The sequence below is a fragment of the Notamacropus eugenii genome, chromosome 6 (assembly GCF_028372415.1).
Source record: "Notamacropus eugenii isolate mMacEug1 chromosome 6, mMacEug1.pri_v2, whole genome shotgun sequence".
NCBI lineage: Eukaryota > Metazoa > Chordata > Mammalia > Diprotodontia > Macropodidae > Notamacropus > Notamacropus eugenii.
This window is the reverse complement of record NC_092877.1, coordinates 234,399,744-234,426,592: the sequence shown is the minus strand read 5'-3', so window position 1 is coordinate 234,426,592 and position 26,849 is coordinate 234,399,744. Positions and strand designations below refer to the sequence as shown.

General features: G+C 35.6%; 1 protein-coding gene across 1 annotated transcript in view; it reads left to right on the top strand.

Moving 5' to 3' along the window:
* Nucleotides 1-26,849, top strand: part of GPC6 (glypican 6) — a 1,287,247-nt gene that overhangs the window by 321,892 nt on the left and 938,506 nt on the right. Inside the window, exon 2 of the mRNA XM_072622120.1 lies at nucleotides 2,380-2,538. Coding sequence (XP_072478221.1) covers nucleotides 2,380-2,538 — 159 coding nt within the window. The remainder of the gene's footprint in view (nucleotides 1-2,379; nucleotides 2,539-26,849) is intronic.

Sequence of the window (26,849 nt, the reverse complement as noted above, 5' to 3'; positions counted from 1 at the left end):
AGCACTAACGTCTCCACCATTGTGCTAGCCTCTAGGGATACAAAGGCAACAAATTAGAAACTTTGCCTTAAAGGGCCTTATATTTTATTTGGGGAAAACAGCTTAGGTCAATTTAATTTTACTTTTTTTTAAACATAAAAATATTTTTAAAAATCAAATGCAAAGAAATTTTGGAGGGGTCATTAGCAGTTGCATAGGTGGGGATCAAGACAGACTTCATTTAGGGAGTGGTGCTTGACCTGAGCTTCCAAGATTCTGAAAGAAGGTGATGAGTAGGGAGTGCCTTCCAGGTAATAGGGACAATTTGTGCCAAGTTATGGAGATGGGAGAGAGAATTTTGTGTATGAAGAACAGTAAATAGGCCATTTTGTCTGGAAAGTAGGGTATATGAAAGAGGATGACACACAGTTTGGAAAGGTAGGCTATAGTCAGATTAGAAAGGATTTTAAAAGCTAATTTAAAAAGAATGTTTATATTATCCTAGAGAAAAGAGGGAACTATGGGAGGAAAGTTGAGTCAAGGAAAATACAAAGAAGGCTATTGTCATATTGTAGGTAGCATGAGGAGGGTCTGAATCAGGTTTGTGGCCTTGTGAATTAAAAGGAGATGAGTGTGAGAGAGATTGTGAAGGACTTAATGGTGGTATACTTATTGGTTCTTCAACAAGATGAAAAAGATACATATGGAAAGCCTAAACCCTAATACATCTTAGGCTTTATACAAGCCAGATCCAGATATGACTTGTATAAATGCGCTACTTTGTATTCTTGTACCATTACAGTAAATTACACGCACACACATACATGCCACACATACATATTCATACATACATGTATTTGAGAAAGCCATGCATAATGGAATAGAAAGCGTTACTGAATTTCCAGTATTGGCTCCTCCTAATCTGATCCACTAGTCACTTGATTCCAGAAAGAAATGAAATGACTTTGGTACAGTTTTCTCAAAATGGTCATATTTGTTACTTCTCAGTACTATATATTCTTCTAGATATATCGATTTTACTCTAGTATTTTCCCTACATTAATGATGGACTAGAATGTGCAGCATGTTTGTCTTCACCGTTTAAAATGACAAGCTTTAAAGTTCCCTCTTTCTGGTTCTTAGGAATTTCCTTTCTTTTCCTTTCCCTCTGCCCCATGAATTTTGAAGAATGGCAGTTGATAGTGCAGCAGCAACATTAGGCAATCCTCTCTCTAGCAGAATTTCTTTTCTCTGTATTTTGTTTTGAGTTTTGAATGAATTTTCCTACCCCTTCCACTTCTTTGGCTTATACAAGGGACACACTTGAATACCATACATAGTAACTTTTCATTTGGATGTTGTTGTACTCAGAGGTTTACGTACAACACTGGTTGGAGAGCAGTGAGATACTTAATATCTGATCCTAGGGCACTGCAAGTTATTTTATTGGTGCTGTTAAATGCTATAAATGAATTTTAATCACAGCGTCAAGCACTTAGTGTTAATGTTTTCAGTGCTTTATGAGTGACTTTAATCACAGGGGATCTTGTCGGTTTTATTTCTCCAGAGTTTGGGTGGGTTTTCCTTCTTCCCCAGAGCTCATGCTAAATATTTTTGACACTAACAGTGCTGCATCAATTGGAAATTCACATTTTATGTAATAACAGACCATTTTAATTTCATGAGGTAAAGAATTGGCTTCCCCTTGCAAATAGCACTGAAGAAAGCAATATTGTCAAAAGAACTGGCATGGTACATCAAGAGATAAATCTGTTGAATTAAATAAGAGGCTTTCATTACCTTTTACATTGCATTTCCATATAACATAAGCATTAATTAAACCCTTCAGTGCATTTGTTCTTTCAGGAGAGCTTTTTTTTCTGTGCTGTCAAGAAATGTCGACCAGGAGAAAGTGTGGGACCCAAGACCTGCCATTAAAAATATACTCACTTGTACGTAGAGAATAGTAGCTGTATTCAAACAGACAGGCAGAAAGGGAGGGCAGGGGAATATCATCTTCCATGCTTCCCCTTGCTTGTTACACAGACTGTGCCTATATCAGTGAAATATCTTCCTCTTCCTTCAGCTTCCAAAGACAAGGACATCTGAAACCTTCTTTCTAGAGCTGTCACCAAATATTACTTATGAAAACAGAAAGAGAACAGTAATCATTTTAGTTCTCTTAATCCACCTTCATTTACATGGCTAGCAACTTGGACTACATGAAAGAAAAGTCGGCTTTTTTCCTTTGATAAAGTCAGGGCAGAATTTGTGACAAGGGTTGGAAGATTCTAATAGAATGGTACCATGATACTTCAGGGCAATAATGGAGAAATGCCTTCCTAATGACCTACTGTAGTACTTTTAATAACATACCACCATTTTATCTTCTTATTCTAGGGGAACACTTAAGAATCTGCCCTCAGGAATACACATGCTGCACCACAGAAATGGAGGACAAATTGAGTCAACAAAGCAAACTGGAGTTTGAAAATCTTGTGGAAGAGACAAGCCATTTTGTGCGCACCACCTTTGTGTCAAGGCACAAGAAATTTGATGGTAGGTGAAATGTTCCCAGTGTTCCTCTACTGCGTCTCTTATGGCTTTTTTTTCTTCCTATAAGACTCTCCCTATCTTACACATGGTGATTGACAGTAAATAGTAAGGACATTGAATTCTGTCTTGAACGTTTACTAGCCATGGTTATTTCATAAGAAAAACAGCATTTTTCTTTTTAGTAGAGTTTGCAAAGGATGTCATTGTGAGAAAAGGAAGATAACACAAAAATATGTGATTCTGAATGGCTCATGCTCTCAAAAACATATTCCAAATAGAAAGGAATATTCATTATATTGCATGAATCTCAGAAACGATTTTATGACATAATGCACTTACTTAAGTACCTTAAGTGTTAAATTCCTGTAAACAAAATTAATTTCAGTTAAAACATTATTCAACATACATACCTCCTTTTAGGGCATGGAGAAAGCTATTGAGAATCAAAGGAAATGATATTGAGCCACAAGGACATAAAGTTTGGGAGTCAAAACACTTCATTGGTCAAAATTATATTTAAAGTTGCATCTATATGTATATATGTGATAGACATCCTATGGAAAAATTTTCCTTCTGGGATATATCAAGAGTTGATAATATGATTTAGTCCCTCTCTGTTTACCTGGTTTTCTTAATAAAGGCTTATCTCTTAAAAGTGGTTTTAGAAAACAAGTTTGATACATTTTGTTAACTAAATTGTACAATCATATATTTTTCATTTGAAAGGAGAGGGAGTAGTTATATCAGTGGGAACATTTGTCTTTGTGCTAGCCTGTCTAAAGCTAACACTGAGTTCAGAGGTCCCTTCTAAATGTAGGTAACATAAAAACATAACATGCATTTCTGTCATTAAAAATTATTGAGAACTACACACCTAGAAGTGACGGGAAAGAATATTTGTAGTTATCATATATTGGCTCCCCTGGCTTCCTCAGTCACTTGTCTCATCCTTTGTGACTTTAGTATCTCTGTAGAACATATGAGAAATCTTAGGCTCTCTTCAAATTACTTCTTTTGATTTAGGGTTTGAGCACCATGTGCTTGAGACGCCCCCATTTCCAAAGGTCCCACAGTATTAGGATGTTCTGATGCTGGCAATAGGATTTTCAGCATTGGGTTTGAGACCTTTTTGAATTTCTGATCATTGAGCGATCTTTATTTCTATGCTCATTTTAAAATAAATATTTTCTATTAAAAAGCAGAATAAAAAGTAATTGACATCAAGATAACTATATTGTCTTTTCTCACCATAGCTTTATCAAAGAAAATACTAAAATTTAAACTTGGGGTGTTCTTTAAAAATTTTAACACTTATTAGAGCCTTATTACATTTGTTTAAAAATGATTTTTTTTCTGGAAAATGTGAAGTTTTAACTAAGTTTGTTCTAAACCAGCTTGCAAATTTTGACCATTATCCTGTTGGAGGGACCATCCTGAGGTCTGTCAGCAATATCAGTGTATAGCAAGGAGCCCAAAGTCAAAAGAGCTGCCATTCATTTCTTTCAGCTCCTCTTGTAAATGCTTTGTAAAAATACTATCTGACTAAAGGTCCTTTTTCTTTGTTAAGTGAGTTAATAAAATTTCACCCTTTTATAATGGAAACCTGATTTCATACATATTGGCACGCTGATAAAATTATTAAAAGGCAGATTCATGAAGCATTTCATGATCATGGATTGGGTTGACTATTGAGAGATAGAAATGTTGAATTTTATTACATCTGATAATTCATGTAGAAATCTTCACTAGATTTTTCTGTACTTCCACTTCTCTTTCCCTCTCTCTTCCGATGCATGAATTTCTCTATGAACATATATCTAAGAAAGTACATCTGTGCATGTTAAACATAGGTGATTTTCATGCAATTTCCTGGAATGTGTCGATGGTGACCTGTTCATTACATGACGGATTACACATCTCTTCACAGAAAATGCTACATCCTTGTAACTCTGATTATAGATGATATGTCACCTAAACCTGAGAAACTCCGTTTGTGATCATACAAGTCTAGGATGAGGTCTTCGCTGCCAAGTGCTAGCTATTGAAGTTGTGTCTTTGAAAAGTGCTGCTCCTTTATTTGATGGACTACAACTAAAAAATCATATTGAAATAATGTCAGGGAAATAGCCATAGTGGGAAATATATCAAATTATTATAAATAAAAGATGGTTAGTGAAGACACTAAAGGGATTTAGGGAGTATTTTTTCCCTTTCTTTTAACAAATACCAGTAGCTATCAAGCATGAACCCCAAACCTCTCTGTTACCCTGACTATGCCTTTTAATTACTCTCTACTGGCAATTTGTAATCCTACAGGCACATTTTTGTCTTATTTAAGAATGCCCTCTCTGTAGCTCAGGTTTCTCTCTGTCTCTCTGTCTCTCTGTCTCTGTTTCTCTGTCTCTGTCTCTGTCTCTCTCTCTCTCTCTCTCTCTCTCTCTCTCTCTCTCTCTCTCTCTCTCTCTCTCTCTCTCTCCATATTTTAAGTATTGTAGTACTTGGGGACATTAAGTCAATCGACTTGACAGGACACTGATTGTACTCCTTTTCCAATACGATTTAGTTATAGGTTGGGTGAATTTCTCTATTAAGAGAGCATTTCGTTGTAATTAGATTTGTTTGGGAGACCATGGGATTAGGAAGAGAAATTTAGGAGTTTTATATGTATTACCACAGAGACTTTCTCATCTAATTGTTTTCACGATGGACCCAATCTTGTCCCTAAATACAGTGGTATTAGAAATATGTAGCAGTTGTTTTGGTTTTTCTAAAGGTGACTGCTAAGTTTAGGTCAAAAATTGTCAAAAACATCAGTACATTCACCTGTGCATGCAATGTTTTTGGTTTTGTTTTTTTTCCAGTTTCCTTATTGAGTTCATTGATAAGCATCAAATTGTAAGATGGTTACCTAGTGCAGAAAATCTATCTAAGATCTATCTAGAGGTTCTGGATTCTTGACTTGACTGCTTTGTATTGACTGGAATGTGACGAATTGTACTATAAAGGAACTTTTTTGGAAATAATAGCATCACTATTAATTGTTCAAGTCAGTATTTCAGATTTTAAAATTATTTGTAATTATTTTTAATTACACTTTTTACAAATGGAACTTCCTCAGTGACTTCAAAAATGATGATGCTTTGCAGTGGGGTATTTTAGAAATATTTAACATAGAGAAAATGCATTTTGTCAGTTTGTTAGATTTGCAGTTATATGTGAATGTTTGCTTTTCACATCAATATCCATGTAGACTCATTGGATCCAAAATACCTTAGAGAGATCATCTAGTCTTATTCCTTCTTTTTCCAGAAGAAGAAACTCATCTCTCATTCTCTGAATAGAAACACCAGAACAAATGGGAAAGGAAGAACAACTAATGCTAATATTTTGTAATAAAATATAAAAATAACATGTCTGAATCATACTCAACTATCTGAAACCCAAGGAATATTTCACCTTTTTCCCCTAACAATGGGATATTGTTATACAGCAAATACTGGTTAATATTCTGAGTTGGTGTTTATCAATTTAGGTTCATTTTTCACTTCAGTATCTTCTGTTAGAGCTCAAAAATTATAATAAGATCAATATTTTAATAAATAATATTTTTTAAATTACGTAATTCAGTATAGTTAAACTGCTGTCAGTTTGACAAGCTTCAACTGTGCCTCTTTAAATAACGAAGATTAATGGTAATAGTAGGAAGCTGAAAATGTTGTACTTTGAATTATTTTCCCTTACTCGTCTGTCTCTCTCGCTACCTTCCCTCCACCCAGAATTTACTGAGAGTCAGTATATATTTAACGTCTAGGTAATATAGCTTGTATATTCTCAGAGATAGCAAAATTCCAAGTGTTTTATTCTGCCTGCCTAAGTCTTCACTTCTGGCTGCCATTATTCAGCAACACACTCCTTTTCTCAAGCCAAAAAGGAGAGACCACCTCCCTCCTCTTCTGTGTGAAAGATTTAAAAGATATGCTCACTAGTGCCTCAGTTGAACTCTTAGTTATACTTACTTGAAGAGAGCCAGAAATGTAGATTGGGATGGGGGAAAGTAGGTTGGAACAGAATCATGTGCACCTAAAACAATTAGCACAATTAAAGCAAGAATAAGTCTGCACCCTGTCCCTTACCACATCCTCTCTTGTAATTCTAGGCTACCAACTACTTCAGTACTTAGGAGATGTGTGATTTGCTTGACATGGGGACTCATTTCTTTGATGCAGATTGAGGGAATGAGGTATTATTCATTTTGTCATTCTTTGTAAGAGCTGAGCATAGTGACTCATAAGCAACAGGTGTTGAATAAATGGTTTTTAAATGAATAAATGAGGGAAGTAATACGCCCTCATTGCTGATCTTCATGTTGTACTTCTCTTTTCCAGCAGATGTAGATAGATAGATATAGATCTATTTATATCTTTCTATTTTTTCTGTTTCTGTCTCTCTGTGCATTTATGTACATTTCCATGTTTATGCATCATTCTAGTAAATGTTTAACAACCAGGTTTTTTTTTGGGGGGGGAAGCATACATGATGCTTTTAAAGTTTAATCTGTATTAACATTTTCATCGTCCTTTCCTTAAGTCTCGAGATCAACAAAGCAATAAATCAAGCCCCAAGTTGTAGCTTTTGCTAATTTCCATTGTATAATTTCTCGCACTAACAATTTCACAATTAGCCCTGTTGAATCACTTGGAGTTGGCTCTAGCACACCAGTAAACATATACATGTGTATCTCTGGTGATGATTTTATCCTTCCTAGAAAAAACCGATAGCAAACTATCACCAGACCTGAACTCCAGACTTTCTGAGTGGGAATCTTAAACTGGTAGAATGGGCAATATCTGTCCCAGGACTTTTTGTAACCTAGGAGACTCCTGCAGTCTTCTTCATGTAAGAATATGAGAGTTGGTGGAGTTGACAGCCTTCCTTTTTCATCACAAAATGCAACAAATATTCTGGATTTTATTGTGATACACTCAAAGGATGGAAGTATATCTGGAAAATAAGCTCCCTAACCTCTTCATCACAGGATATTTCTGATCAGGACCAACGGTCTTCCCACCTGCCACTGGGATCTAAAGGCTTCACTGAAATAAAAAAAAAATAGATTCTCTTCAAAATAGTTGATTTCCTCTGCCAAAGTCTGACCTGTTATAAAGGTGGGGAAACTGAGGCAAAGAGAGTTTAATTTACTTACCCAAAGCCAGGATAAGCGCATGCGGTGGGGATGGGAACTGATCATTGTATATCATATTTCAGAATGGGGTGGCATAGTTGAAGTCTTTTAATATACAGTCATTTTTTCTTATTTAATTTTTATATAGACTTACAAATATTGAAGTCAAGGTATTTTTTCTTTCATTGGAAATATTTATTTCATTCATTTTAGTGGTAGGTAATGAATTCAGCTAAGCTATCAGAAAAAAGGCAAAAATTCTGCAAGATGGAAGACTGCATATATTTTGAATGAAAATGGGCTTCGGTGTAGAATTATTAATGTATGAGTGATTAGTGAATATTCATTCTTATTAACTTATGAAGCCCTATGTTATCATGGTGTTCTACACTATCAACTTTCTCCCCATGCATATTTATGGAAGTTGAATTCCCCAGAGAGAAACCTTTTAGTGAGGGGACTTCTCATTTAGAAATTGTTCTCCCTTCTGATTTGATGGAGTTCTTGTTTATTCACATTCAAAGTATCATATAAAGTTGTTTAGTGTGTCCTTCTCTATTTTATGACTTTATTTTCCTTCCTGGTTCAGATTTATGTATTGTAATGTCATACATTTGTCCAGAGATTTTGGCAGGGAGTGCATTTTTAAAAGCAAAATAAAAAAAATGTTGAATAGTAATTTCCATCCTTATGAAAAACATATTCTGTTGTAACACCCTCAAAATATCCACCATCCTGAATATAACAGTAATTTATATCAGTGCCCTGACTTTGGTACTGTGAAATCCTGCCTATGTTTCCTTGTTAAATAACATTTCTCATTCTTATAAGGCAGAGAGGAAGATGACAGAATGATCTCTTGAAAATATGACCCAATTTTCACAGTGAATAAGATTATTCTAGAACAAAGAAATATAAGTTGTTTCCTATAGATTACTGTAATCTTCCAGGTTTTTTGTAATATATGCTCCATACTTATATAGATGGGGAGGGCATGTGCATATATACATAAATAATTTGGAAATTGAAGTGCTTGAGTTTTCTCATTTGAAAAAGGGGAAGCAGGTTGGACTCAATAATCCCTTTGAGTCTGTGGGTCTTTGTTCGTGCTGATACAAAACAAGGCTATTACTAACTAGCATGCAGATTTTCTGTAGAACTCTTTAAATCCCAGATACAGAATGTGTAGTAGCTATCTTCCCTGCTCTAAAAATTCAAATTACTTTGAGTACAGGTGAAACGCAAATAGGGAGGTGCTTCTGCTAGACCATGATTACTGTATCCCCATTACCTTTCTCAGTGACTAAGATTCTTCTAGAACAACAAAACCAAAAAGTAGTTTCCTTTCTTTGACCTTAGCTTCTTCATCTGAGGTTCAACTGGATGATCTCTAACTTGTTCAGCCCTCACCTCTTACACATGCAAACATTGTAATGTATTTCAAGGTCAAGAAGAAATGATGTTTAGATTAACTGTGTTAGTGCAGATGACCAAGAGTTAAATGTATTTATTCAAGATAATTGTGATAATCCTCTTGGAAAGTAATTTGTCAGTGTTGCTATTGGAGCTAAATGCTTCCTACAGGTTTATTCAGCCACCACCTCTTTGACATGCTTTTAAGTCAAAGGACATTCCCTTGGAAAGAAGAAGGTGCTGAAATGAACAGTGGTTATGTAGTAAAACAATCTCACTAACCTTGGAAAAGAATCTGGGCATTTTTCCCAAAGGGAAGCTTTTCCAAAAATAAGAATCAGATATCAACAAGGGATATGCTTTCTCAGAGTCATTGAGCAATTTTAGAAATTGTCCACTTCCTGCATTCGTCAGTGTTGGTAAGCTGGTCCACATTTGAGGGTGCTTGAAACAAAATGCGTAGAGGAGCCATACTTTTGCAGGGTTCAATTATTTCTGTGCTCTGGCATTTGACAGGGTTGTTTTAAAGTGTGTGTGCAAGAAGCTAATCAGTGACTTCATGTCTGCTCTGATGGACAGCCAATCTTGTACTAATTCTTAGATCCCTACCATATACTTCAAAGTAGCTTAGAATATATTATGCTCCCACTGTAGTTGTAATATTATCATCTTATTATCACCAATTCCCTTGCATGGTGGCTTCACTGAGCAGCTGTTTCACAGACAAGCCAATTTCTTTTAAGTATTGCTCTATCAGCCGCTGAAACCATCCCTACCAGAAGGATTCTTGGTCATGAATGTTAATGAGCAGACAAGGATCTGTTCAGTGGCAGTAGCTCACTAATCCTCTGAGTAAATATCTGCAAATTATGGGATGAATTTTATTTAATGCAAATTGATATGCTACCAAAGAGAGAAAACTGGTTTTCTTGGAAATCAAAGAAAATATTTAATTGTGTTATTAATTAGAATGTGACCAAAACATTATTATCTCATAATCTGAAAACTCATTAAGGTAGATGGAGTCAGAGCTACAAAGCATGTACGATTATCTTGGCTTACACCTGATTTCTAACAGGAGGTCCAACATAGGTCACCAACTTATTTACCTGAATATATTATTATTGCAAATATCCCCCATTACTGACTGGATGATTCATGAACTCTAACTGACAGAGAGCCTTAATAAGATCTGAAACTCTATATTAAAGCAGTGTTAGCCTTCAGTTTGCCAGATGGCTTAGGCACTTGAGAAACAGTTATCTGTGTTTAGATTTCTGCTTAAAGCTGTAGCACCAGTCAGTAAAAAAAAAAAAAAAAGACCTAAAATAATATGGATATAAAACATCATCACTCCTTTTCATGTTTACAGTGTGAGGTCACTTTGGCCAAGGGATTATGCTGAGTATCTTGAATTTATCTCCTGTTTGGTTTGCAACAACTATTAAATGATGAAGACTGCAAGATGGGAGGTTCTTGAACAGAAAGTGTTGGCTTTTGGGGGGGGGGGCTCTTTTTGGGAAGGGTTGACTCTTGAATTACACTTGGAGAGCAAGGTGGAAAGATTTTAAATATTCACTAAAGCGTCTTAGTTCCTACTTCATTCCAATATTTTGACATCTTCTTAGAGACTATGTGGCTACTTATGCTGACCATCCTAGATTTCCTGAGATAGATTTCAAGAGAAGAGAATATGTTTTTACCATTGCTTTGCAAAAGAAATTACCTTTGTAAGACCAAGTCCTTAATTTTGCTTCCGAGCATCTATCAAAGCATCTTAATTAAAATTGATGGTTATGGTAGTGCCTAATTTAAAGAAATCAGACATAATATTCATTAAGAATAGGTTGTGGTTACTCCAAACCATGAGCTGGGTCTAGAATTTAAATATACTCCACAATAAGAGTATGGAATCTCTTTGTTGTGACTGTACACCCTATCAGTCCACTTGTTCAAGTCAGGCATTAAAAGTATTTCTGTAAAGGGTTCAAGGAATATAATGATAATCTATTTTAAATATAGAAATATAGATCAATGACCGGAAAATAGAATACCTTCAGTTTTTAGGGGAGTAACCTTAAATGGTTGAAATGTTTGCTCAACCTGGTTGCTAAAAGTTGTTGTTGCAGCATTTCCTGTCCAGGACCCAAGTATAAGAGAACTATTGGGTTAACTCCACACTATTATTTGTTCTTTGATGAGCACAAAGTATAGAACCATCCTAGAGGATGAAGGAGCCCTTTTAAACCCAAAACAAAATAAAACAAAAACAATGTTTATGACTTTCAGTGCTATACAATGTGTGTGAAAATTGGAATTGAGATCTTTTTTGTACAATTAATATATATTGTACGTAATTAAGACTACTTCCTGTTGCAAGTTCAATATTTCTCATTTGCACTTTCTAAAGTTTTGTAACATTCATCAAATGGGCAAATATGATTCTTGGAATGAGCATATGGAATAAAACATCATCTTATTGTTGTCTCCCTACTTAGTACTTCTAATTTTATCCACAGAAATTTAAAATTAAAAGTAAACTTTGAAGTAGATTAGCTACAAAGACAATCTCTGTGGCCTTTGAATGTTAGAAGAAAATGAATTCCTTTATGTATCTCCTATTAATGCATAGTTTTTGTCATAGTTTCCTTTTCAAAAGAATAATAATGTAATCCAAAAACGCTTTGATTCTCTGGCCTCATGTCATCTCATTGTTTACATATCATTTTGCATTTCTTTAATGGTACTTTATTAGAACTGCATGAATTTGTTGTCATTTTGTTGGGTTTTGTTGTTTTTATGTATTCGTGGCTTACCCAGACTCTAGATGGAATTAAAGCTATTCAAGGGTAAGGATCAGATTTTCCGTAACTGTTTTATTACTTCAATTAATTCAGTAAGAAATAGCACCTTGCTCTGGGCCTTATGAATAGTTAACCTCATATTGTGGACAAAGTTGGTCTTGTATGGTATATCTGAAATTCAAGATAAATATGATCATATTCCTACTGGGGTGGAGAGAAAGCCTCTGTCTGAGCACAGTTACCACCAATTAGTGTAGATAAGGAACAACTCCCCCTTCCCCAGGTGGCCACATGCATTTGAATTGTCACTACTTCTTGTTATAATTATATAAAGGACTGCAATGAGCTTTAGCCCTATGGAGTATTCAGTGCAAATTCGAATAATGCACTGCATTCGAAATACTCATTATTTGTGCAGCAGCTAAGTGGCACAGTGAGTAACATGCTGGACTTGAAGTCAGGAAGATTTCCGTTCCTGAGTTCAAATCCTGCTCCAGTCACTCACTGGCCATATGACCCTGGGCAAGTCACTTACCTTTTTTTGACCCAGTTTCCTTATCTGGAAATGAGCTGGAGAAGAAAATTGCAAGGCACTCCAGTACTTCTTCCAAGAAAACCTCAAATGGGGTCATAGAAAGTCAGATGCAGCTTAAACACCTGACCAACAACAATACTAATTGTGACCTGGGACTGAAAAACAACCCTAACATACCTTGGTGTATAGCATGGGTGGGTAACCTGCAGCCTGAAGGCCATATGAGGCCATGGGATCCCACTTGAGGACCTGGAGGGCCATAGGTTCCCCATCCCTGGTGGAAATATCTTTCTCCTATTGCCATTCAAATCTAGGCTCAGAAGACCCTACAGGCCCATTTTGAGGCCCAAAGTATTAAGGGCTAAGAGTATGAAACAGCAAAAATAAGAAAATTAATACTTAAACAAAGCCTAAAGACTGGGGTTTTCTGTTTGTCATTTAGACTCTAAACTCCTTGAAGGAGAGGAAGCATACTAGTAGAGCTAAGAGAACTGGCAGTGAAATCAGCAAGATCTAGGTTTGATTCCTGCCTCTGAACAACTGTACTTGATCATGGGCAAGTCTGTTAATCTCTGCAGCCAAAGATTTTCAGACTGTTCTCTAAGATGATAATTTGCAGATGAATTCCTGATCTGCATCAGTGGAGGGAGTTTCCATGTCAGTACTTCTTTACAGCTGTGAAGGCACAGCCTGGACTAAAACATAAATTAATTACTAAATAAACAGAGTAAATTTGGGGGGAGGGTGTTTCTGGCATCATACCCAAAGAAAGGTAAAATCCCTTTTTCAAAGCCTCATAAGGATGCAGAGCTCCGCCTACTATCCCAGGTTGAATCAATAAAAGTTGTTCAAATCTGACATATGATAACTGGACTATTATTATGGAGCGTGTATTATGTAAAGGAGTAAAAGGAAAGGTTACTGAAACATTTCAAAGAATATCTAAACCCTTGCTATTCCCGCCTAGATTTTTGTGGGTCCCAATGTTAATCCTTTCCAAATGTGAGTTGCACTCTCTCATTCAAACATTCTGTTTATATTTTGCATTTCTCTTCAATAGCTCAAGGTCACTTTTGTTTTGTTTAGTCTCTCCTTGTTCCTAGAAACTAGCATACTGCTTGTTGGGTTCACACCACCTCAAATAAATCATGCATTAAAACAACAGCAATCGGTTTATTTTTGGTGAGACTAGTGTAAGAGCTGGAAATTTATTTAAAGTCTACATGCCTTGATCGTTAGCTTGTTAGGTCTTTACTAACTGATAGAATTGCAAAACCCAAACTGACTGGAGTATGGAGGATGAAATATATTCCAAGATTAATATGCTGTTTTCCACTTATGCTTATCCACTGACCATCTGAATTTTTTTCTTTTAAGGCTAACACTTCTCCCCCTAATTCTGTCTGAAATTGAAAATGATTTGGATAGTTTCAAAGATGCTAAATGATGAATGAAAATGGTTGCCTAGCAAGTTCAAGAGGAATGGATTGAGGAAGCATTCAATTTCCTTATTTTCAGATGGGAATGTGCTTCTTTACATCTTAATGTAAACAAATTTTGCTGCTCTTGAGTCCTTCCTTTGTGATGTCAGTCAGTCACCAAACATTCATTAAGCCTTTAGTAAATGCCAGGTGCGTAAAACATGGGGAGTGCAGTGGGGCAGAAAACAGTTTCTGTCTTCAGAAAGCTCATATTCTAAGAATGTTTTTGTAAATCTTACATGTGTAGGGGTGAAGTGCCTCAAATAAAATTTCACTTCCGGTCTATTTTTTTGGATTGTAAAATACTTAATTTTTATTAAAAAAAACTTTAATGGTTTTATTTTATGTCAGTTTATCAATTATGTCGTTGTTATTTTCTCATGGTAAAAGTACTATGCCAGGACCTGAGGACTGTATGTTCAGTTATTTTTCTGTCCTGACTTTTCATGAGCCCATTTGGAGTTTTCTAGGAAAAAATACTAGAGTGGTTTGCCATTATCTTCTCTAGCTCATTTTACAGATGAGGAAAACAGGGTTAAGTGACTTACCTAGGATCACACAGCTACTAAATGTCTGAGGCCTGATTTGAACTCAGGAAGATTCGTCTTGCTGACTTCAAGCCCAGCATTTGATTCTTCACTGTGATACCTGGCTACTGAGAATGCAAAGACAAGACCAAAACGTGCTATCCTTAAGAAATTTATATTCTGTCTGAAAAAAAGAAAAAAAACCCAACTCACCCTATTAGTAAATGAAAGATAAAATCATTTGAGGGAGGCCGCTAGGTGCTCAAGAGGGGAGAAAAGCTTCATGTAAGCAGTGACACTTAAGCTGAGCTAAGAATACAGGCAGGAATTCTAAGAAGCAGAGGTCAGCAGGTAGGGAATTTCAGGCATAAGGACTAGTCTTCTCAATGGTACTAACACTAAAGGGAATGCTGCTTCCAAGGAATAAGAAACAGAAATTGCCCCATCCCCACACCTGTCTTGAACAAATAGCAGAGCTTTCCCTATGTTCATATAGGCTTGGACCACACCAACCCGGATATGTGCTAGTCCTTCTTCTGAACCTGAGAGATATATGGTTGGGTAGGTACAGCATTACCCTTATCACTTAGGAGATGTAGTTACATCGTGACTTATTCTCTCCTTATTTCTTGAAGAAATTTCAACACTGTAAAACTGTCTACTCTAACTGGTTAAGACCATATACTTTATCTCCAATGGTCTGCCAGTTAGAACCAGCACATAATCAATGTGCTCTGAAGAGGTGCTGAATTTAATTGAATTCTGCTTGTAGCAAAACACAAAAAAAGCTTGTTATGTAACTCTGTGAAACAGCGTTTTGGTTCTGGTCTGGCTTGGCAAAAGTGTAAGACAGATTAGAATTAAGAACTCTAGGACCATTACTGTATTAAAAACAGCACAGCCATTAATCCTCTGGGACTTAGGGTTAGAAGTTTTTGTGCATTTATGTTAGAAATATTTATGTATAGGCATAATATATATTTTGTTATGTAGCTATTGATTTTCCCCAAATTTATTAATTTATTTGTTTTTGGTTTTCAACAATCACTTCCATAAGTTCCACGTTTTATCCCTGCTCCCTCCCCAAGAAGGCATGCAATCTTGTATGTGCTCTACGCATACATTCCTATTAAGCACATTTTCACATTAGCCATGTTGCATAAAAGAATTAAAATGAATGGGAAAAGCCATGAAAAAAATAAAACAAATCAAAACATAGCATAAGAGAGAATGGTCTGCTTCATTCTGTGCTCTAACTCCATAGTTCTTTCTCTGGATACGGATGATATTTTGCATCATGAGACCTTTGGAAATGTTTTAGGTCCTTGCATTGCTGTGAAGGGCTAAGTCTATCAAAAAGCAGTCCTTACACACTGTGGCTGTTACTGTGTATAATGTTCTCCTGGTTCTACTCACTTCACTCAGCATCAGTTCATATAAATCTTTCCAAATTTTTCTGAAGTCCAAATAATACAATGAATATATATATATATATATATATATATATATATATATATGAATAGTACAATGAAGTCTGAATAATACAATAGTATTCCATTACATTCATATACCACATCTTGTTCAGCCATTCCCCAATTGATGGACATCCCCTCCATTTCCAGTTGTTGGCCACCACAAAAAGAGCCATTATAAATGTTTTTTGTGCATGTGGGTCCTTTTCCCATTGTTAAGATCTCTTTGGGATACAGTCCTAGAAGCAGTATTGCTAGGTCAAAGGGTATGCACATTTTTGTAGCCCTTTGGGCATAGTTTCAAATTGCTCTCCAGAATGGTTGGATCAGCTCAGAGCTCCACCAACAATGAATTAGTGTTCCAACTCTCCCATATCTTCTCCAACATTTATCATTTTCCTGTTCTGTCATGTTAGTCACTCTGAGAGGTATGATGTGGTACCTCAGAGTTGTTTTGATTTACATCTCTCTAATCAATAGTGATTTAGAGCATTTTTCCATGTGACTATAGATAGTTTTACTTTCTTCCTCTGAAAACTGCCTATTCATATCCTTTGACCATTTATCAATTGGAGAATTACTTATATTCTTGTAAATTTGACTCAGTTATCTATATATTTTAGAAATAAGACCTTTATCAGAGATACTAGTTGTAAAAATTCTTTGCTAGTTTTCTGCTTCCCTCCTAATCTTGGTTGCATTGGCTTTGTTTGTGCAAAAACTTTTCAATTTAATATAATCAAAGTTATCCATTTTACATTTCATAATGTTCTCTATCACATTTGGTCATAAATTCCTCCATTCTCCATGAATCTGACAAATAAACTATTCCTTACTCCCCTTAATTTCTTTGTAGTATCAGCTTTTATACCTAGATGGTGTACCCATTTGTACTCTATTATGGTATATGTGGTCAGGCATTGGACTATGGCCAGTTTCCACCACACTATTTATCACTCATTCAAAACAAAAGGCAATCGTAAGTCATGTCATCATTTTTCATGGTGGTCTTTGAAAATGAAGAACAAACACAGACCCCTGAGTAGACTGAGCTGCCTGAATGGGGCCCCTGCTAACGGGATAACTCAGCTCATCTGCTCCCTTCTGTCTCTCCCCTTCCTTCTCCTCTCCAAAGGAAGGTAAATTTGGATGGCCATAGAATGCCAAGTTCACTTAGGGTTTACTACCTAGATTTCTTTCTTCTCTCTCTTTCTTTTTCTTTCTCTTTTTCTGTATCTGTCTCTCTCTGTGTCTCTTTCTGTCTGTCTCTCTGTGTCACTCTCTCTCTGTGTCTTTCTGTCTCTCTCTCTGTCTCTCTGTCTCTGTCTCTCTCTTTCTCTCTCTTTCTTGTTTTTCCCAAAACCTTAAACCCAGTGCACTCTGAAATCCATTGATTGCACACCAATAGGTCCCTGCCCAAACTCCACTTAATGGCTGTTTCCCAGATCTTCCTGGCTTCAGAGTGATTATCAATAGTAACTGTAGCTCTTTCCCTCCCAGCTTGATTTACTTTGATTTACTTATTTTTTTCTTTTGCTCATTAAAGGGGCCATTCCCTGATTACTTCTTAGAGAGGCTGATTCACTGAATGTCCTTACCTCACTCCAGGTGAGAACCTGAAAGGGCAAGTCATGCCATTGTTTCTCTGATGTTTTGAAAATGAAAGACAAACACCGACAAATCCAGTTTTCATAGCAGTTTTTGTTAAACAGTGATTTCTTATACCGGAAACTGGGATCTTTGGGTTTGTCAAACAGCAGACTGCTATAATCATTGACTACTGTGTCTTGTGTACCTTACTTATTCCACTGATCTGCCCCTCTATTTCTTAGCCAGTACCAAGTGGTTTTGATAATTGCTGCTTTATAATATAATTTAAGATCTGGTATGTCTAGGCCACCTTCCCTAGTATTTCTTTTCCTTAATTCCCTGATATTCTGGACGTTTTGTTCTTCTAGATGAATTTTGATATAATTTTTTTCTAGCTCTATAAAATAATTTTTGGTAGTTTGACTGATATGACATTGAATAAGTAAATTAATTTAGGTAGAAGTGTCATTTTTATTATATTAGCTCATTCTACCCACAAACAACGGATGTTTTTCCAATTATATAGATGACTTTATTTGTGTGAAAAATGTTTTGTAATTGTGTTCACATAGTCCCTGGGTTTGTTTGGTAGGAGGCAGGTAGCCTCCCAAATATTTTATAGTGTCTACAGTAATTTTAAGTGGGATTTCTCTTTGTAGCTATTGATTTTTTATAGATACTTTTTATCATCTTATTAAATCCCCATTTGAGAGATTTCATTTTAAATATAACTACTATCTCCACATGAATTATTGGCAGGAATATAGATGTCAGTGTGTCACAGTATCAAAATACAGTCCATTTTCGATTGGAAAAAAATGGTGGTATTTTTTTCAATGGTCAGACTGTAGAGTTGTGACTAACTTGTAAACAAGTTATTTTGGGCTGAATTGTCAAAGAGTTCCAAATAAGTAGGATTTCTTACGACGTATATATCCATTGTGTGAACTGACAAGCTAGAAAATCTAAAAGACACTTCTTGCAAAGACACTATGACAATATTTCTGCAGTAGAGGGCAAATACCTCATTATAGAGATTATGACAGTCTTACTGACTGAAGCTGTTAAACCCCTTTGCACAAGTGCATTCAGCCCAACTACCATATCTTTTTGAACAATAACAAGTAGATGTTATTTAGGCGTCATGACTTTCATAGCATATGCTTAGTTCAGGAAAAGACAGGATTATCTTCAATAACTCTTTTTCCTTTAATATATCAACATATTTTTATAATATCTAGTATAACACCATGATAGAAGCAGCTGAATGTCATTGTGTCTTCACTGTTGGACTTTGAATCAGCAAAACCTGAGTTCCGATCCTGTTCTGTAAGTCATTAAACCTCTCGTAACCTCAGTTTCCCCATCTTTAGAATGGGTGCTAGTATTAACACCTATCTCAGAATTACTGTGAGGATCAAATGAGATATCACATACAAAGCTCTTTGTAAATCCTAAAGCACAGTGTAAATGCAGTCAATGATAATGATTGAGTGAGCACTTAACAAATATTGAATCAGACTAGACCAAGCAAGGCTTGGCAGAATACTACTCATGGGTCAATATTTCTACCGCTACCTATTTTTGTATGATCCCAGATGAGAACGCTATGTACATCCTTAAATAAAAGTTCATTGTATTTTAAAATATAAAAGCCATTCGTAGCTCACAGGCTGTCTTCCAAAAACATGAAGTGTTAACCTCTGACCAGACCTTTGATTTCATTGTTAATTTCAAGGAAAAAGTCCCATTGAGAAATTCTCAGTGCAGCAGAGCACCATTCCGTGCAATTTATGGTCTTAGAGAGTTGCCTGGGATACTGACAGGTTAAATGATTTTTGCAGGATTATACAACCTAAGGCAATATTTGAGCTGAGATCTTCTTGACTCCAGGGCCATCTTTTTATCCACCATCAATTGCTTATATAAAATATTACCTTAAAAGTATGAAAGGTAAAATTCTTGTTATCTTGCCATCTTGAGCTGTATGAAGAAAAATGTAGCTTCTACAAATTAGGTGAGAATCCCACTGTACTCTGCCCAAGCAAGACCATATCTGAAGCATTTGTGTCCAGTACCAAGTGTTAGAGTTTAAAAAGGACATTGAAAAGCAGGAGAGCTATGAGGTTGATGAAGGGACTTGATTACATGTAGTGAGTATCAGCTGGAGAAACTGACATGTAGAAGACATAACTGGAGAGAAGTGAGGCTTGATATCTGTGTTCAAGAACTTAAAGACTTTGTTATGTGCAAAACCCATTAGACTTGTTTTATTTAACACCAGAGGGCAGAAATAGGAGCACTGAGCTGAAACTGCACAGAGTGAAGCAAAAGCTTCCTACTAATTAGAGTTGTCCACAGGTAGGGCTAGCTACTCTAGCACATGGTAGAGTTCCTCTAATTGGGAAGTCTTCAAGTAAAGGCAGCTGGTGACCTGGAGTGATTGGCCTGGAGTCAAGAAGACATGTTCAAATTGGTTTGTCTCAGTTTTCTCAATTGTACAATGGGGCTAATGAGATTTTTTTTAATTGATGAAAGCAGTACCTGGCACATAGTAGGTACTATATAAAGTGTTCGCTCTCTTCCTGTCCTTTCTTTAGAGTGGAGATTCTTTTCAAATATGTGTTGGAATAGATAACCCCTGAGGTCCCCTCCAATTCTGAAAGGCTGATTCATAACAGAAAGAGCCAAAACTAAATGTCCAAGTTCAATATTAGTTAATAAGTTATAGAGATTACAACTATGATTTCATTGTTATAGGCAAGTCTTGCACAATGAACTTTGCAAATGTCTAATTTACAACTGCTAACCTTAGAAAGTTACCTTGAGTACTGAGAGTTTAAATGACTCTGCTAGGACCATACAGACAGGGCTTGAACCCAGGCCTTCCTGATTCTGGGTCTAGCTCTCTGTCCTCTATGCCATGCTATGTGTCGTAGTAGTAATGTACCTTAATAATAGCTTACATGATAGTTTTAGAGCTGGGAGGGATCTTAGAGAGCATCCAGTCTTATTTTTTTTTTCACGTGAGCAAAATGCAGTGATAGGACTTTCTCAAGATCACATAAATAGAACTCGTAGAGCACATTTTGAAACTCCTGTGACTCCGAATGTAGTGACCTGTCAGCTCCACCATGCTGCCTTCCATATCCAGGCATCTCTGAGCAACGTTCTGCTTATCAGTGTTTTAAAGAAGACGAACATTTAAATATTGTTACCATGTCTGACCCTAAGCATTACAGCAGCCAGAGTGAAGGATCATTGACCTTTAGCAGATCTAACTAACTCAAGCAACGATTGCTGACATCTCTTCACAAAACAGTTTCTGGCTATGTACACAAATAAAAGCATATGAACTAAGTGCTATCCCCAAGCAGCCTGAATTTCAAAATGAATTGAGGACCTTCAGTTTTCCTGGGAGTTCAGTAAATAAATATGAAAGCTGATATTCTCATTGACTTTCCTTTCTTTCACTGGAATTTTAAGGTCTAGGTGAAACTAAATTAATTATGTCAAAGGAGCATTTATGAAAATACAACTCCTCAAAATGAGATACTTTTATAAGTTTGTGCCACTTTGAATAAATTTGCACAGGGCCATAATAAAGGCAATGCCCCATAAAGCTGATTTAGAATCCGAAGGAGATTATAGAAAGACCTATCTTTATATAAAAATTTAAGTGTTCCTTCACACATCTATTTCTAAAACTCCATTAAAAAAAACTACATAGTTTCTGGAAATGAATTTTCTACTCTCTCTCTCATTTAATAATAAGCCAGTTATGGACAATAGTGGCGAGTTTTGCAACAACTAAAAGGTTTCTTTTTTGGATTTTGTTTACCAAACAGGGTGGGCTAATGAATTGTCATTTGCAGAGTGCTAAGACATGCTGTGTGCTCATTAGATAACTTAGAAGAAAGCATGGCAGCTTTGCCATTTCCACAGTTTACTTACTTTTTTGTTAAATTGGAAGAATTGTGTGTTTTTCAATTAAAATCCCCATTAGCTTCCTGTTGTTAGCATCCATTCTATCAATAGAGAGCAAAGGTCATGCAATCTCTTTCTTGGAATTCTTTAAAAAAAGACATTTGCCCTCGTAGGGTTTGTGACTCAAAGCTATCCAAAGAGACTTGGGGACATGATTCCAGAGGAACAAATTGCGAAGGGACTTTCAACTTACTTACTGATGTAGCAGTGATAATGGTTGGCCCAGATGCTACAACGGCTGTTGCGCTGTGGTTTGGGATCCAGCTGCATCTGTTGTTCTTTGCTAGAGCGTGTTTCTGAAATTCCAGAATGTAATAGTCTGAGACCCCCCCCCCCAATCATTGAAAGTTAATTTGCTAAGGTTAAGTTTATTTTCATACTTCTACTAGATTCACCACCCAGTTTGGTAAGAGGCTCAGCCACTGAAATGCTATCGGGATAGGGAAGACACTGTACTTTCCTGGGCTAGGAATTTCTAGGATTAAACAAAAAAAGTGAAGAGATGAAAATGGATGTAATTAGCTATCATCATGTTTTGCTATATTTCTAATGACTAAAGAAAAGGATCTAGTGGCTCCTTCACCAAATCCTAACCTTTTCATCAGAAAATTCATTTCACTGGCTGTTTTTGTCATCAACCCCAAAGAGAGATCTCATCTAAGTTTATCAAGTAGTGATTTACAGATAACAGGTATTTAACAGAATTGAAACTGAACTTAATTGAACTGAGTTCTATAGCTCTAGTTTTTTGTTGTCAAATTCTCCATAGTAAGCAAAGGTTTCCAGTTTAATGATTCATTTAATTATAGATAGCAAAGGAGTCATCTACTCCAACCCTCTTATTTTATAAATTTTAACATTGGGTATCTTATACTTTTTATGCTTTTAAATATTGAGTCATTGTACATCAAGTAAAATAACTTAGATATAGCATCTGGTAAATATTTGTTGTATTATTTTTCCATGGTTCTGGTTTCCAAATTAATTTACCTTTTCTAAGAAGTTCATCAAAATCCTGAAATTACTCCATAATGTAATCTCAGCACATGAGCAGTTGATAGTGCCTCCCCAAATGAGTACTGTCATTTAATATTGCTTCCTATGTTTTTAATTCATTAAAGGAATGCTAACACATTAGAGGATTTGAGTTTCTAAATGAAGAAGGAATTTAATTCATCAAAATTTTGTGTCGTGAATTTTATCCTTAACTTTATTATTTTGTTTTTACATTTTACTGAAAGTATTCCTTCAGACTTTCCATGAACTCTGTTTATAGACTGAGAATATAAACATATATACAGTATTTCCAGTTAACACAATATTTTTGGTTAAGCTAACATGAAAACATTGTAAAAGTTTCCCATTCAGATTTTCTATATTATGTTCAAGGCAATAAATGAGAACCTTTATTTATCTATTTTTTTAATTGAAAAGGAGCTATGTTTATGCCAAAGTCAGAAGTAAATGATTTGTGATACCTGATTTTTCTCTTCCATACCAGTTACCCACTTAAAAAGTGAAGGACTCTGGTATTTGGTGGTAAGAAAGGTTTTACTCTTAGTGTGTTTTAGCACAAAAATACTTTTCAGGAAAAAAAAAACAGGTCTCATAGTTTATTAATAATTTTACATATTAAAGTTTGAGCTAAATTCAATCAAAGTTTTCTCGATATCTAGCAATTTCTTTGGGAATGGCCTTCTTTCTGTTCATTTGTAATCTGTTTTTGGCCTTTTTTTGTAGCCCCAGCATATGACAAAGTGCCCCCTTAATTAATACCTATTGGCTGACTCGCGATTATGTGCAAAAGCTGAGAGACTCTCTTAGGGTCATTTTTTGACCGGCAGTTGAATTTCGCTTCTCTAGAACAGCGTACTGGAAAGAGTGCCGGCTTTGGAAACTGGTTTTGAATCCTGACTTTTGTCCTTGTGTGCTATATGACCTTATACAAATCCCTCATCTCTCTGGGTCTCAGGTTCCTCATCTATAAATGGAGATGGTAATATTTCACTGGAAACAAAATGCTTTGTTAAACTAGAAGGTACAAAATGAGAAACTTCCTTTAGCTTGTTTTCATTTGCATCATTCTCATATTTATGTAATTTTTGCAAATAACTCATTTTCTGTTTGTGTTTGGCTGTAGGCAGTATCTGTACTCTAATTCTCTCTTTCCTTAATCAATTTCTCTATTTCCTGTTAATTATTGCTTTGCAGAGTTGGAAGGGTTATCAAATCCAGCCCATACCTCAAACATCAAATTTAACTACACCTTCTTGGCAAATAGTTATCCAGGCTATGTTGAAGATCTCCAGTGCCCAGCAAACTTATAACTCACTACATCCTGTTTTTGAGGTTCTCATCAGAAATTCTTCCTTACATGGGAGCAAAATCATTTACTTTTATGACTTCATTAGTTTATTTGCATTTTCTTCCCTTCTGATGGCATCATAGATTTAGAGCAAGAAATGGACTTGGAGATCATTGAGTTCAGCCTTCACTCATTTTACAGAGAGGGAAAGTGATATTTAGCAGGAAAAGTAAAACTCAAGGTGATATGGCTAGAATGTGATGAAGTGAGATTAGAGTCCAGATCCTCTTACTCTCAGTTCTGAATATGGTTTACCTGTTATGTTCTCAAACTAAAAGGATCCCAGAAAAAAAAAGAAACATCAGAAGGGACCTCTGAGGACATCTAATTCCTACTCATATCTGAATAAGTCTCCCTCCTAAAACAAAACATCTAATAAGTGATAATCAGCTACCTCTCAAGCCTCTGTAACTTATTGATGATAGGATCTTGGGCTGGTTTCTTCATCTATCTGGGCCTCAGTTTCCTTGACTGCAAAATGAGAGGATTATACTTTATGAACTTCAAAGGATTATGCTTTGTGAACTTTCAGCTCTAAATCCTATAATAATGAAATTGTTTAAGAAATAAAAGTACAGAGAAATTAAATAGTATTATCTTGCCAAAGATAAACATAAACTTATGGTCAAGATAGGATTTGAATTGACTGTTGTCATCTCCTGGACCACAGACCCACAGATGTGGCCTATATTCAATAGTAGATAAAAGCCAAAGTGAAATAGACAGCAATCCTATGGCTATATCTTAATCTTTTCTCTCATTACTACAAGTCAAGTCAATAGTGACTGCAAAGCTTATTATTCCATATGTGTTTTTGAGCAACTTATGTAAAATGTAGTATTCTTATATTCTGTGACTATGTCCTTAAACTTTACCTCAATTAGGAATACTATGTATTTTTAACATTTTAATTTTTCAAAAAACTAAATGGGAATCAAATTAAAATTACTTCAGTGTTGTGGTACTCAGATTCCATTTATCTTTTTCTGGAAAACATTTATTGCTGTTGCTACCAAATTTGCATAGTAAGCTGTGATTCCAAGCTACTGTATTCAGTAGAGAAAAGAATATAGTTTCTGGTTATTTGATTTATGAGAACTAAAGCTGACACAATGACTTGTATGGTGTACAATTAATTAAGTAAAGAAGCAATCTAACTGTTACATTAAGGCAGTGTGATGCCCATATAAGTTATGTATGTCTGCATTCTCATCTAAATGTAACTCAAGCAGAGGCATTGATAAATAATCTTGCCCACCCCTCTTCTAAAGGGACTACAGTTTCTGGCTTTAGAGGAATGGGGGACAGAGTCACAAGGTTAACAATTCTGTTCCCCTGTCTCTGAGAGAGAGAAGACCAATTAGAATTCCATCTACCTATTACCCTAAAAATTGATCACATAGAGCAGAGGTGCCAAATTAAAATAGATGTGGTTCTCTACAGTCACATATTGACTTAGAAAATGACAAATTAGCATCATCTAGTTTGTATTTTATTTTGTTAAATATTTGCCAATTAGATTTTAATCTGATTCTGAATATGTAGCGGAGCCCAGAAGCATATAGTTTGAAACCTTTGACTTAGAGTATGATATGTCCAAATAAAAAAAAAAGTTTTATTTATTATAAATAAAAAATATTTTATATATCATTATCTTTGAAAGGTGCATGGTTGACTTTTAACTTACTTAATTGCTCGATTCCCTCTCACCAATACTAGTTACACAAAAGACTATGACAAATAATTAATGAAGAGGAAACTCATTTATCCAAGTAAACAGCAGGCAGAAATCTAAGAATTTATACAAATCAGAATTTCAGAAAATACATAAAGTAAATGAACCCTACTGCTGAGAACAGGAAAATTCAAACCAAGAGAGTTTTTTTAAAAAAATTTTATTCAGGAGAGTATTCCCCAAGTCAATGAAAAGACAAACTAGAAATCAAGACATATTGAGGACTTAGTTTCGCCTACATGTCTTCTTCAAAAATCTATCTTTCTCAGTGTCTAGCATTAATCTTCAGGAATACATGGAATCATGCATATGCCTCTCTTGAAAAAGCTATGAAGAATGTATGTCTTCCCACTTCAAAGCTCATGTACCAACTCTTCACCATAGGCAGTCATTGTACGATGGGCTAGTATGTTCTCTTCAGCAGTTAGGAAAGGATTATGCAAAATACCCCAGCCTTGTCTAGAAAATGGCATATATAAGCATTGAGCTTAGAAGTGACCTATCTATAGGAATAACTACAACCCTTCTCCATCATCCTTCTGCCCATAAGTCCTTGCCCTTTTCTTCTGCCTGCATCTGTTACCCCAAGAGAGTCTGAATTCCCTAGTCTACATCTCACAGCCTTCTCAAATGCTGTTCTCAAGGCCCCATTCCCAGTATTGCTCTTTACTCACTAAATAAATGTTTCTAGATTGATTGATTGATCCAACACACTGGAGAGGTGCTTCTGGCTCTTTTAATATTTCTACATTATATGGTCAGTAATTTTTGTTGGTCTTGAAATCTTAAATACTTTTTAATTTATTGCATTGCAGTTATGGGAAATAGATTCTAAGCTCTAAACAACTAACTCAAAATGTATTTTTGGAAATAATCCACTATTAAGTTTGGAACTACCCATATTATGATCTCTATTTTTCTTCACTGGGGAAAAAATGTCAATGAAAGACTACAGGATTGAGAGTTATCCATATTATTTCTTAAATATGAAATGAAATTTATATTTCTAATCACAAATTTTTATTTCAATAGTTCCCCTACATAATGATGTGCAATGGGTCATTGACAGTTGTAACAAGGGCAAAACACTTCCAATTCCCTCATCACATTATTTTGAAAAGAATCTGATTGCTGTGGTGACATTTTTCTTTAATAGGGTGGTTCAGTGTGCTATATGTGATGACTGGAGAATTCTTTGGAAATACCTGCATCAAAACATTTGA